Source organism: Sarcophilus harrisii, chromosome 6 (assembly GCF_902635505.1).
Source record: "Sarcophilus harrisii chromosome 6, mSarHar1.11, whole genome shotgun sequence".
Lineage (NCBI taxonomy): Eukaryota > Metazoa > Chordata > Mammalia > Dasyuromorphia > Dasyuridae > Sarcophilus > Sarcophilus harrisii.
Genome location: NC_045431.1, coordinates 234,390,221 through 234,403,232, shown reverse-complemented (window position 1 = coordinate 234,403,232; position 13,012 = coordinate 234,390,221). Strand labels below are relative to the sequence as shown.

Below are 13,012 nucleotides of genomic sequence, written 5' to 3'. Positions count from 1 at the left end.
GCTCCCGGCCCTCCCCGAGGACGCCGCTGCGCCAGGAGCTTTGAGGCCAGGAAGAGGCTGTGGGGGATCCGGGGGGCAGCCCCGCACTGTGCAGGAAGAGCCTCTCATTCTGAATTGCAGCAGAAGGGGAGCAGGGCAGCGGGTCCCCCAGAGAGAGCTGCGTCGCGCCCCAGGGCAGAAGTGGGCGGGGCTGGGAACCGGCCCAAGCTTCTTAATTGGCCCCCAAGTAGGGGGTGTGGGACGGAGGGGGGGGGAAGGAGGCGGGGCTCGGAGGCCCGGGCGAGGGGGGGGCTCGGAATCTGTTGGAGGGGGTCGGTCTGGAGCTTGGGGGGGGTCTGGGAGCCCTCCTGGGCGGCGCTCACAGAAGCGGCCGGAGATGTCCGGAGGGCCAGATGGGGGTCTCCTTCCGGGTCCGGGCCCAGAGCAGGTGCAGCAGCGTTCTCAGGAAGTGGGGGGGGGGGGAAAGGAGGGGGGGGGGGCCTGGCCCGGGGGCCGGGGGCGGGGACGGGGGCCGGGGGGCCGGGCCGGCTGCCCCCACGCCGAGCGTCCTCCCCAGAAAACAGCAGGAACAGCGCGATAATACTTCGCCCTATCCTGAGGCGGGCGGGGTCAGCAGAGCAGCGGGGCCCCGCCCCTCCCCGCCCCCCAAGGCCTAGCTCTGGCCCTCCTCCATGGTCTTCTTCTGGAACTTCTGCAGCAGCTCCTCGAGCTCCGACCCAGCCTGGTTCTTCTGCAGGGGAAACAGAGGCCGGCGGCTGTCAGTCTGGCCAGGGGGCTGGGGGGAGGGGAGGGAAGGGGGCAGAGGGAGGAGGAGGGAGGAGGAAGGGGAGGAGAGATGGGAGAGAGGAGGGGGAAGGGATGGGGAGGACTGCCTGGCAGGGGAGCCTTGAGGAAGCCCTGCAGAGAAGGACAGATAGACTGAAGCAGAGACAGCCAGGCACTGGGGTGGGGGGAGTGGGGGGTGGGGGAGGGGGGGTCTGACCTCCAGGAAGCCCTTCTGCACAGTCAGCTGGCTGTAGACACGGGCACCCTCGTCCCCACACACTTTCTTCAGCTCCTCTTTGTTAAGGGAAAAGAGCTGGGCGCCCGTCAGGATGCCCAGGTGCTCCACAATCCTGGGAGGAAGGGGGCACAGGGTGAGGGTGGCAGTGGGGCCCTCAGCCTCCAGATGGGTGGGCACAGTTGGGCATGGACTTGGGCAGGCATGGATGGGCACTGATGGGCATGGATGGGCACGGGCACCGTTCCCATCTGCTTCTGTGGCCTTCCTAATGAGGCACAATGACTTCCAGGGGCTCAGTCTGGCATTTGAGGGCCCCCCACAACAGTCCCCGGGGACTCACCCTGGGCTGAAGGACTTGGCTTCCAGCCACATCCTGACCTCCTGGGCACTGGAGTCATAGGTCAGCGGGGCCGCCGGCCTGCTCTTCTCGACCCGGAAGTTCCTGTGCGGAGGCTGCCCCCGGGAGTTGGTGATCTTCATGATGAGCTCGTGGTTAAGCTCGTCCATGTGGTGGATGAGCTCTGTGAGGACCCAGAGGTGGGGGCTTGCGGCTGGGCCTCAGACGGGGGTGGGGAGACCCTCACACTGGTCTGCGCATCCCCACTGCCCCCATCCCCCCTCCGGGAGGAGTTGGTGTCCTGTCCCCTCCCCGGGCCCTGTCCTACCTGGGGGCCTCCTCCAGCCTCCTTCCCACCCTGGGAGAGAAAGGGCAAGGACCTCTCCAGCAGCCTGAGGACACTGGGGGGGGGGGGGGCTGTGGCTCCCTGGGGGCCTGTCTCCTGCGGGCCTCCCCTCCCCCAGCTCAGCCTCAGTTTCCCGGAGCCTCCGGAGCCCTTCCCCCACTGACCGCTGCCTCTCTGGCCTCTCCCGAGCCCCAGGCGGGCTGTCTCTCCCAGGGGGAGCCCGGGCCCAGAGAGCAGCAGTCCCTGCTCCTCAGTGACTCACGCTCTTTGGCATCCTTGTTCCCGGGGTAGCTGAGGGGCAGCTTGTGGAAGGGGCTGGTGGGGCCTGGGCCCCGGGGACTCAGGTCCCCGCGGTACTTCTGGTTCTCCTGGCAGAGGGAGAGGTTGGTTTGGGATTGGGGGTTCCGGGCCTTTGGGAAAATTCTGGGCGTCCAGAGAGTTGAGTGAGCAGTGGAGACCAGGACAGCCTGACCCTGGCCCCGGGACTCCAGGTGGAGCACTCCCCTCGGCGTGCTTCCTGGGCCCCTAGGGGCTCTCTCCCCCCCAGGGACCCTCCCCCTGACCAGGGGCCCTCTTCCCCCCCCCCCCCCCCCCCCCCTCTGCCTCCTTCTCCCCTGTCTGCAGGTGTGTCCGGCCCCTCTCTCTCCTCCACAAGCCTCTGACTGGGCAGAACCGTCTCAAGTTTTCCCTTTTGCAGGTAAACACGGGAAAAGGCCATCCAGGTCCATTCTGTGCCTCTGCTGCCTCCCCCGCCCTGAAGGGCCCCCTCCGGCTGCCTGGGATTTCTCAGCCACTTGCCCAGCAGGGCCGAGTGCTTCTGGGCTGGACGCTCTCCCTGTGCTGGTTTTTGGGGTGCTCTTGGATGACCCCCAGGACTGTCTGTGGCCCTTTGCTGGCTGGCTGAGCCCCCCAGCTCCCGTGGGGTCTCCAGCCCCTTCCTCTGCCCCCCCCCCCCCCCCCCCCCCCCCCACCGGCCGTCTGGGGTCACTGCTGCCTCCCTGGTCCCTTTGAGGCCATTCTCCAGTGCCCCTCCCCCATTCAGCTTTCAGCCTCTGCCCCCGAGTCCCCACCATCCTTCAGGGCTCGCTTGGGCGCCCTCGGCAGTCTCCGGCCTCCCCCTCCTCAAGCCCGCTCTGTTCCCGTGCTCCCCCCCCCCCCCCCCCGTAGGAAGAAAGGGCGGGTCTAGACGGGCTGGCTCCCCACCTGCTCACTGAGGGCGTCTTCTGGGCTGATGGCGTCCAGGATGTTGAAGGGCACGTAGCCGGCCTGTCCGCTGCGGTTCCTCAGCTTCCACCACTGCTTGTTGTCTTCCAGCACCTGGGCAGGGGGTGGGGGTCAGCTCCAGGCGCCCCTGCCAGCCCAGACCGGCCCCCCCCTTCTGCTAAGGCAAGCCCCCTCCTGCCCAGACGGCCCCCGGCCACCTCGCTGGGCCCACTGGGCTGAGGGGTCCCACTTCCTAGGGCCGGGCCGGCCGCGGGGGGCCCTGACAGATCACCTGCTTTTTACAGAGGAAACAGCAGAGACCAGATAGGAGAGAGAACTTGCTGTAGGCCTGAGGACGGCCCCAGGGGATCCAGGACTAGAACCCGGACGATCCGCCTGCTGCCCCGGAAGGGAAGCCGCCCTTGCAGAGGGTCTGGCAGGGATCTATGTCGCCCGCCCCCCCACCCCGGGCTCACACCCACAGGGTCTGTGGGGGAGAAGTGGCACGGGGGGGGGGGTCCAAGGTGATTCCGGCCCACTGGCCCCCCAGGGCCGCCCCCTCCCAGGCTCCCTTCCTCCTGCTAAGCCAGGCTGGGCTCCCTGTGTGTCACCCCCCCCCCCCACCTGTTCCACGCTATTCATATACCAAGCCCAGAGCAGATGGCCTGGATTCGGGCCACAGGAGAGCCTGGGGAAGCTTGGGGGAGCGAGCAGCCCCGGAAGGAGCCCCCAGAGGCTTCAGCCCAGGCCCAGGTCTTGTGCCCTTCTCCCTTCTGCCCGTCCCCACCCCCTGCAGATGTGCTGGCCTGGCCGTGTCTGGCTTGGCCGAGCTCTGGCCCGCCGCGTTCCTTTGTCTTCTGGGGACCGGGATTTCTCTCATTCCCCCCACCCTCTTGGCTGCTGGGGTATAGAAGGGGCTTGAGGGCTCTGTCCCTGGGGCTCCTGGTCAATCAGGGAGGCTCCCTTAAGGTCTCAGCCCAGAGATGAGCAAATGCAGGAGGGAAGGCAAGGGCAGAGCTACAGGCTCCCCAACACTGACCGCTCACCCTCCTCCTCCAGCCTCCCCCTCCTGCCACCACTGACCATTCCCCCCCTCCCCTGGCCTCCCCCTCCTGCCACACTGACCGCTTCCCTTCCTCTCCCGGCCTTCCCCTCCTGCCGACACTAACTGTTCCCCCTCCTCCTATTCACTCCTCCCCCCTCCCCTCCTGCCCCCCCTCCCCCCCCTCCCCTTCCCCTTCTCCCCACCAACATTGCCCCTCCCCTCTTCCCACTTCCTCCTCCCTGCCTCCCCCCTCCCCCCTCCCGTCCCCAATGGAAAAAGGCCATCATCTTCAAACCCCTCTTACCCTGGGCACCCTACCCCCACCCAGAAGGAAAACCTAAACCCCTCCAAAATCTATCCTTAAACCGGACAATTCGTTCTTTCCCTTTAAGTAACCTTTTTGGCAAACTTGCCATATCCCCCTCAAAATCTCCCTACAAAGAAACAGGGGCCTCAGGGACTCTCCCCCCCGGCCCCCACAAAAAACACAATCTCCAGAAAAATGGGAAACAAAATTCACCCGCTTTCCTCCCTCAGGCAGGCCCAGGCAAAGCTGCCAACCAAAAGCAAACCGGGGGCCTCCTCTCCTCTTCACCTCGGGCAAACGGTACCCAGTCCCACCCTGCGGAAACAGAAAACCAAAACCCCAACAACCCCTCTGCCCTCTGAAGGAAAACTTCCCTCATGGGAACATTACTAAAGGACCCCAGAAACTCCTCGTCCCGGAGGCCAAGAGCCCGGGGGGTCACCGTCCGGCTCCCGATGCTGGGGGGCTCCCCTTCTAACAAGCCCCCAGAGGCCAAGAGCCTGCGGGTCACCATCCGGCTCCTGGGGGCTCCCCTTCCTACAAGCCCCTGGAGGCTGAGCCCAGGGGGTCACTCTCTGGAACAGGGATCTCAGACCCCAAGGTGTCCCCTTCTCCTGTGCTGGGGGCTCCCCATTTTCTGAAGTCTCCAAGTGCTGCCAGAAGAGGCAAAGCCAGGAGGGAAGGGTCTGCTGGGCCAGGAGGAGTTTCCTAAGTTGTCTTAGGGTAGTTTTATTCTGGAAGAAATCAGCCTCGGCCCAAGAAGTCTATCAAGAGAAGGGCCCCTCCTGGACACAGATGCTCCCGGCGGGCCGTTTATAAGGGCAGAAAAGGGGCCCTGTGTCCACGGTGGGGGGTGCCGGACCCCAGCAGGCACACGGAGGCTCTTAGGGCAAGGCCCAGGGGGGCGTGCTGATGCAGAGGGAAGAGAGCCTGGCCAGAGGCACAGGGTGCCCGGGCAGAGGAGGGCGGCCAGGCCCCCCCTCTGAGAAGGTGGCACACGTGCGGGGGGCTTGGGTACCACTGGGCCCCCTGCAGCTCCCCCAGCTCGGGGGGAATGCTTGCTGGATGCTGCTGAGCCAACCCCTCAGTTGGCCAGCATGGGGGGGGGAGGCCTCTAGAGGTTGCCAGGAGCAATGCCCTTCAGAAAAGCGTAGTGGGAGGTCTCCTGACTGCTCCTTTTTGGGGGCAGGGATAGGGCGCTCTCATCAGAAATTGTGAAGTCGCCCTTTCTGATGGCAACAGCTTTGGGAGGGGCCCCGCGGGCTTGCCTGACTTGGGGACCCTCTTTCTGAAGACCCCCTCACTCCCCCAGTTTACAGGGGCCTCAGGGGGGCAGTTGTTGCCCCAGACCCCGATTCCTTTTCTGCTACAACAGAAGTGGAGCGGGAGGGGGCCCCAGACCCCGGTCTGGCTGCGGTCCTGCCTAACCGGGGACCAGCTGAGACTTCGGTTCCAAGGACGACGGGGGCTCCCAGCCCAGCTCCAGAGCTCTTGGGACCGAGCCGGCAGGCTTGGGCAGACAAAGGTGGCCACTGCCCCCTCGTGGCAGCGGCCCCTTATTGAAGGACGGCCCTGGCCCCGGGGGGGGGGGGTATGTGGGGTACCTGTTGGTGTTGGGGGAGCCCCCTGGCGGGAAGCCGTCTCCGAGGGGCGCAGGCTCGGGGCCCGGGCTGTGCCTCAGGGAATGGCGGTAAGGGGCCCCGTTGGCCGGGCTCAGCTATGGGGAAACAGGAGGGAGAGGCCGGGTTAACACACGGGGGCGCACCTTGGGGGCTGCTTTGCCCGGCTCAGGCGCCTCCCCCAGCCCCATCCCTGCAGATGGATCCAGTCCAGCAGAGCCGCCCCGGGCGTCGTGGTCAGACTGACCTCAGTGTCTGGCAGTGGCCCACCTTCCACCTCCCAGGGGGCCCCCTGCAGCACGTCCAACGGGGGCTCCCAGCCGTTGTGGAACTTTGGGATGTAGGGGGGCACGGGGGCGTCTCGAGGCCACTCGGCCCTGGGGGGACACAGTGGGAGCAGCATATGGTGAGCGGGCAGGTGCCCCGGCTCTGTCTGCCCCTGGCTTCCTGCGTTGCCTCCCTGCCCTACCCCCCTCTGACCCAGTCCCCCCCCCCGCCCCCTCTGCCCTGCCCCGCTCCCCCCCCCCTTGCCCCACTCTCCCCCCCTCCCAGCGCAGCCCCCACCCCCGCCTCCCCCATGTCCCACCGAGAGCGGGTCCATGTCTCTCCCAGCGACTCCCACAGGGCCATCTCCTTGGGAATCAGGTGGCCCTTCAGGAAGTCCACGGTGTCTCGGGACAGCAGGGGGCTGCACACGGAGCGGGCTATGTCAGGGCCCCCACAGCTGTTGATGATCTAGGATCGGCAGGACGCGGGCTCAGGGCACGGGAACGGGAGCCCCACTTCCTGCTTTCTAGTGCTCAGACCAGGCTCGGACCCCCCAGCCCAGCCCCGGCTGACCGTCCTCCCCTCGGCCGCGAGGCTACGGCTGCAGGGGAGGCCTGCGTGTGGGGAGGGGTCTGCCCCGCGGTCTTGGGGGGCCCTTCCTCTGCAAACCCCGCCAGCCCCCAGGGCTTAGTTACCAGCTCCAGGGGGCCCAGGAGAAAGTGGACCAGCTCAGCAGCGCTCGGATTCTGGATGTGCTTTCTCAGCTTGGCCTGGAGAAAGGGGAGTGCTTGGGGGGGCGCCCGGCCACAGACCCTGGGGTCGGGAGCTCAATGGTGCTGGGACACCGCACTCCCATTGGGAGACCGGGCAGAAGCGGGGCTGGGGGCGGCGGCGGCTCTTCTCTGTGGCCAGGGGGCTGGAGTCTCCCCCCAGCAGATATAGGCGAGGGAGGGGAGAACCCCGGGGTCCCACTGAGGGGGGCGGAGCAGTGCTCACCAGCAGGTTGAGGGCCAGCTTCATTTTCTGGAAGCAGTCGACAAAGTCGGCCTCGGAGGGGGGCCTGGCCCTGAGGGTCAAGACCCCCTCTGGGAGAGGGAGGAGAGCGTGTGAGGAGGCACTGGGTAGGACCCCGCTCCCCCACTCCAGGTGAGCCCCCCACCCTGTGCACCCCCACTCCAGGTGAGCCCCCCACCTGCCGGCCCTTTCTTCCTGCTCTTCTTTCCCTTCTTCCTCTGGTTGAGCTGCCGAAAGGCTTCTGCCGCCTTCTGCAGGCGGGCCACAAACAGCTCGATGTCATCCAGGGCGCAGTTGAGGATTTGCTGGAAGGGGGTGGGAGGCTCAGTCTGGCACAGCCCCTCAGGGTGGGCCCCCTGCCCCCTCCCCCCTCCAGGGAAGGGGTCTGAATGTCTTCACCCCACCGGCCCCTCTCCCAGCTCACCGGGGGGGGGGGGAGCCCCTCCCCCTCACCGGTCCCCTCCACAGGGACTGCTCGGGGCTGGAGTCTGGGGCCCTGACACTCACCGTCTCCTTCTCGATCTTCTGGGCCAGGAGAGCCCTGGGCTCCTCTTCCTGAGAGCCCGAGTCTCTTCGCCCATAATCTGGGGGGGAGAAGAGCCTCTTGGATACCAGCCCCCCCACCCTGAGGAAGCGTTGTGGGGGCGATGAGATGGGCCCCGGACCCCAGACCAGTGGGGGGCCAAGGGCCGGGCAGCCCCTCTAGGTCCTGGGGCGGGCGTGGAGGCCCCTCGGTCTCTGCCTTGCCAGGGAAGGAGGGAGGGGCCCGGCCCAGTCCGTCTCTACCTGGCGCACTGAGGGGCACGGGAGCAGCTACGCGGTTCTTGGAGCAGCCGGCGTCTCTGTGGAAGGAGATGGGCGCAGGCCCTCGGGCCGGCGGAAGGATGGAGAGGCGCTGCCGGATCTTTTCCTGGTGGCCCCTGGGGGACAGCGCGGAGGTCAGGGCGGGGCCGGGGCTCCTCCGCGGGGGAGGGGCCTGACCCCTCCTCCCGCCCACCCCGCCCTCCTCCCCGGACTCCTCCTCACTTGAGCGTCTGCGGCCGCATCTTCTTGCCCATCCGGCGGTCCGCCAGCGCGCTCTCGATGTCTTCGTGCACCAGCTCTGCCTGGGGGCGGCAGGGAGTCGATTCAGGGCGGGGAGGGGGCGAGGGGGCAGGGGCTGCTGCGAGCGGGAGCGTCTGAGCGGGGCGTAGGGGTGGGTCTGAATGAGTGGGAATGTGGGGCACGTGGAGGAGGGGCGTGCCGGCTCTGGTGCGATGGGGGGCGTGAGGGCCTGGGGGAGGGCGCACTGAAGGACATTCCCGCATTGAGCTGGTTTGAAGCTGTAGAATGAGTTTCTTGGGGTCACGCTCCTCATCCACATGACTCCGGGGCCAGATGCCCCTGGTGGCCCTCCCGGGGCTGCCCTTCCGTGGCTCTGTGCGCCCCCCCACGTGGCCCTGTGCCCCCCATGTGGCCGTCCCCCCGGGGCCGCCCCGCGGGCCGCTCTCCCCAGCAGGTCCTCCTCCTCCCTCTCAGCTTCTGCTCAGTCTGAGACCTTCCTTGGGGTTACCCCCCCTTCCCTATTCTCCCGGCAGGCCCCGCACAGTGGGGTGGGTGGCACTTGGACAGGGGACTTGAGGCCTGGAGTGCAAATGAATGACCAGCCATGTGATCCTGACTTGGTTTCCTCGTTTGTGAAACTCATGGTCGGCTCAATCCGGATCTGAGCACTGGGTTCTCGCCGCTCCCCCCCTCATCCCCGCCCCCCTCGGACCCAGGGCCACCTCGGACTGGAAGTCTTTCCCTGCGCCCCCCATCCCCTCCTCGGCTCCAGCTCGACCCCGTTGCGGCCCCCGCCCCCTTCAGACACCCGCAGAGCTTTAAGCCCAGCAGCTCAGGGAGGGAGGGGCCGCCCCCCTCCCTTTACAGACGAGGAAATGGTGCCCCCAGTAAGGAAGCGCCCGGGAGCCCTGAGTGGAACTCGGCAGGGAACTCCGGAGCGCAGGGTTCTCTCGGCTCCGAGGCTCCGAAAGAGCGGTCCCGGCGGGCGGATTGCCCGGGAAGCGGTGGGGGGGAAGGGGGGGGCGCAGGCGGGCGGGGAGGGGCGAGGGCTCACCTCCACCTCGTCGCAGTAGAAAAAGTGCACGTCGGGCTTGTGCTGCTCCGAGTCCTGGCACACCAGCAGCAGCACGGAGGGGTAGCGCAGCTGGTTCAGCACGGTCTGGCAGTGCTGCACCGTGCCCAGCGGGAAGTGCTCCAGCTCCTCCTGCCGGGGCGCCCACCTTCAGCGCCGGCCGGGCCCCCTCCGATTCCCCGTGGGAACAGCGGCGAGGTGCGAGCCCATGTGTAAATGACAGCGCCTCCGCCCACGGCCAGTGTCTACGGCCCCGCCGTGAATCCCAGGCCCGGCAGGCTCGCCCCTAAACCCTCCCCGGCCTCCCCTTCGCCTCCCCCCTTGTCCTCCCCCTGGGCCTCCCCTTGGCCTCCCCAGCCGCGCCCCTCCCACCTGCCCGGCCTTACCTGGGACTCGCAGTCCAGCAGCTTCAGGGAGGAGTCGTTGACCTGCAGCAGCATCTCCTGGGTCCAGATCTTCTCCTTGGAGCTCAGCTGGACCAGCTTGCGGACGGCGTCCTCCACCGTGACGATGGACTCGCTCTTGTCCATGATGAACGTGGCCAGATGCTGAGGGCGGGGAGGGGGCCGTGAGCGGGGGAGGGGCGTCTGGAAGGGGCGCGGAGGGAGCGGGTCTGGCTGGCACGCGCCCCTTCCTCAGCCTGTCTGTGGGCCAGGTGGGAGAAAGGGGCGGGGCTACGCGCAGCTGGTGGCTGCCTCCCCCCTCCAGCCCATCCCGCTTCTCCGCCGGCCGGGGCTGCGGGAGTGAGGGGGGCCAGAATCCGGGGGACCTCGGTGCGCCCCGGGCAGCCCCGGGTCCCTCTCCTCTTCCACCTCAGGCTGCAGGTGGGGCAGCCTCTGTATTACAGAGCCCCTCGCCTGGGGCCCCGTCCCCGACCAGGCCCTTCATTTGCCAGATGGAGAAGAGGGGGGAAGTCCCCGGGACCAACGGCTTCGGCCCCTAACCCCTCTCCAAGGGCACTGGCCTTTCTCCCTGGCACCCAGAGGGCCCAAGTCTTCCCGCAGAGGTGCCTCCAGCCCCCCCCCAAACTACAGGGATGCAGTGGGGAGGGGGACCCCAGGCCCTCCCTCCTCTAAAGTACAGGGATGCAGTGGGGGAGGGGGACCCAAACCCCCCCACTGCCCCAGAGCACAGGGACACAGGTGGGGGGAGACAGGCTGAGGACCTGTGGGCCCCGGAGGGCAGGGGGAAGCTGAGCTGCCAAGCAGGAAGTTGGCTCCGGTGGCCTGAGCTCCCAAACTGCCGGCCTTGGGCTGGAAAGCCCAGCCCGAGTTACTGGTTAACGGCCTGCTCGGAAGCCTTGCTGGGGTCACTGGGCTTTCTGTTCCTGGTTCCTGAGCCGGCACGAGGCGGAGGACTGGCAAGGCCCGGGTTTTCCCCTCAAGTCGGCTGACTTCCGTGTGCCGTCTCCTTGGTGATTCACTCTCCTAACTGGGCCTGAGCCTTGGACCCGGGGCTAGGCGCCTCCCAGCTGCCCTCCAGGGGCCCGGGGCTCCCCAAAGGTCTGTCCCTGCCTCCTTCCAGGACGCGGGAGGGGGGCCAAGGCCAGGGGAGAGCCCCGGCATCCCCAGGCCTCGAGCCTGAGCCGACCCCTCTGCATCAGGGCTTCGTTTCCCCCTTTTCTCCGCGCCTCATTCTCTCTTCTGAGGAAGTTCTTGGGGGGCCCTGGGATGGAAGCCCCCCTCACCTGAACGTGGTACTGGGACGTCTCCTGCATGATGACGTTGGAGTTGGAGTATTTCTTCCTTTGCTCTGAAACGCAAGGACCGGGGCGTGGGCCTGGGCCTGGGGGGAACTGGCCCCGCCCCCCGGAGAAGCAGGGGGGCAGCTTCCCTTCCCTTCCTCTGCGGACCCGGGCCAGGCTCTGGCTCCCTCCCAGCTCCCCTCCACGGGGAGCCAGGTGCGCCCTTTTCATACATTTGCATCGGGACCACAATTATGTCCAGAACCCAAAGGCGTCACACCTCTCCCCTCCCCCGTTTCTTGGCCAGGAACCACAAGCCTGCACCGACACCCTCCCCCCACCTGAGGGGCCCTTCAGCGCCCTCCCCCCACGACAAGCGCAGCCCCCGGGGTCAGGGCTCCTGCCCCGTGGCCCCCCCCCCAGGGAAGCGCCCATCTTTTGCAGCCCTGAGTCCAGCAGGGGGACCGAAGGCCGGACCTCCCCGCCCCAGGGGCCTTCACAGACAGACAAGAACGAACAGAAGCTCAGGGATCTGGTTGCAACTGATTCTGGAGGCAGAGCCCCAGGGGAAGCAAAGTTAATGAATAAGTAAAGGCGGCTCCCCTTACATGGCTGAGGATACCTGGGTCCAGCGGTCTGGGAGCCCCCACAGAGAGCAGACCCCGCCCCGCAAAGGGCCAGGGGAGCCCCCTCCAGAGTAGACTGTGCCCCTGCAGGGGCACTAGGGGACTGGACTGATCTCCTGGGCCAGAAGGTGGGTCCCAGCTAAGTCCCACTTTTCAAGGCGCCCCCCCCCATCCCTCTCCATAGCTTGTCTCCCCCATAGGCAGCTCCCTCCCGCCTGGCAGGCCTTGAAGGCCTTTCTCTGTATCTCCAGTGACCAGGCTCCACAAATGGTTATTCCTTCCCTCTCTCCCCTCCCTTCCTCCCTCTTTCCCTCTCTCCCTCCCTCCCTCCTTCCTCTCTCTTTCCTTCTCTCCTTCCCTCCCTCCCTCCCTCCCTTCCTCTCTCTTTCCTTCTCTCCCTCTTTCCCTCCCTTCCTCCCTTCTTCCCTCCCTCCCTCCCTTCCTCCTTCCCTCTCTCTCTTCCTCCCTCCTTCCCTCTCCTTCCCTTCCTCCCTCTTTCCCTCCCTCCCTCTCTCCTCCTTCCCTCCCTCCCCCAGTTTTCTGCCACAGGAGGCGGCTGCCTGGACCCCGCATCTCGTCCCATTTCCAATCACAGACAGGGCCTGGAAGGGGGACTCCCTGGTCCTTGGCGCTCAGCGCCAGCCCTCCGATGCCCCACTTGCCCTGCGGGGAGGGGACCCGGGCCTCCTGCCCTCCCCCCCCCCGGCCTCCCCTTCTGGCCAGCCCCTGCTCACTTGGCCGATCTGGCGCTCAGGGATCCTAAGTGGTTCATGGCGGCCCGGGAGCTGTCCAGCTGGGAGGGAGAGGAAGGAAGAGGCTCCAGGAGCTGGCCGTGGTGCCTCCCTGTCCACCCCTGCACCTCCCCGCCTCTGGGACCCAGCCGCTGTCGCGCTCAGCAGGGGATTCACATCCACCACTTGGGCTCCCTTGGACCCAAGAAGAGCTCGGGGATGCTTCTGCAAATGTGTCAGGTGTACTGGATTCCTGGAGAGCCGGTTGTTAAATGGGGATTCCTGGAGAGCCAGTCATTGAATGAATGCTCTTACTCCACCCTTCCCCCTGAGCTCTCCCAAGCTGAGTGACGGCTGCTCACCAGGGAGGTCAGGAAGAATGTGTCCCTTCCAGTCAATACGCATTTATTAAGTGCCTCTGGTTTCCCCGAGGATTTAAGAGGGCCAGAGACTCCAGGAAAGGGCTCCTGGCCAAATCCTCCCAAGGGTGGGGCCCCGGCAAGGGGCAGCCAGACTCGCCAGCTCAAAGGGTCAAACATCCAGACACTGGCTGTGTGGGGCGCCCCGATCCCTATTTCTCCCATCTCAAGTGTCTAGAGGGGCCCCCTTTTCTCCCCCCAGACTTGTGTTCCCCGCCCATCCCCTGGGGTGTCTTAGGTGCCCCCTTCCTCCCCGTTTCCTCTCCCCCACAGACTTGTGTTCCCCTGCCTGGCG

At 66.7% G+C, this 13,012-nt stretch overlaps 1 protein-coding gene across 1 annotated transcript; it reads right to left on the bottom strand.

Annotated features, from left to right (window-relative positions):
• Nucleotides 1-334: 334 nt before the first annotated feature.
• On the bottom strand, nucleotides 335-12,339 carry EPS8L2 (EPS8 like 2). The gene is made up of 22 exons (XM_031943583.1): nucleotides 12,302-12,339; nucleotides 11,550-11,683; nucleotides 11,283-11,435; nucleotides 10,945-11,009; nucleotides 9,644-9,805; nucleotides 9,240-9,389; nucleotides 8,168-8,247; nucleotides 7,928-8,061; nucleotides 7,649-7,725; nucleotides 7,320-7,446; nucleotides 7,124-7,212; nucleotides 6,823-6,897; nucleotides 6,447-6,595; nucleotides 6,108-6,237; nucleotides 5,846-5,958; nucleotides 4,684-4,795; nucleotides 4,455-4,556; nucleotides 2,890-3,003; nucleotides 1,949-2,054; nucleotides 1,344-1,524; nucleotides 983-1,115; nucleotides 335-730 (listed from the first exon to the last, which is right to left on the bottom strand). The coding sequence occupies exons 1-22, from the start codon at nucleotides 12,337-12,339 to the stop codon at nucleotides 653-655; spliced, it is 2,502 nt and encodes an 833-aa protein (XP_031799443.1). The 3' UTR covers nucleotides 335-652.
• Between the last annotated feature and the right edge of the window lie 673 nt (nucleotides 12,340-13,012).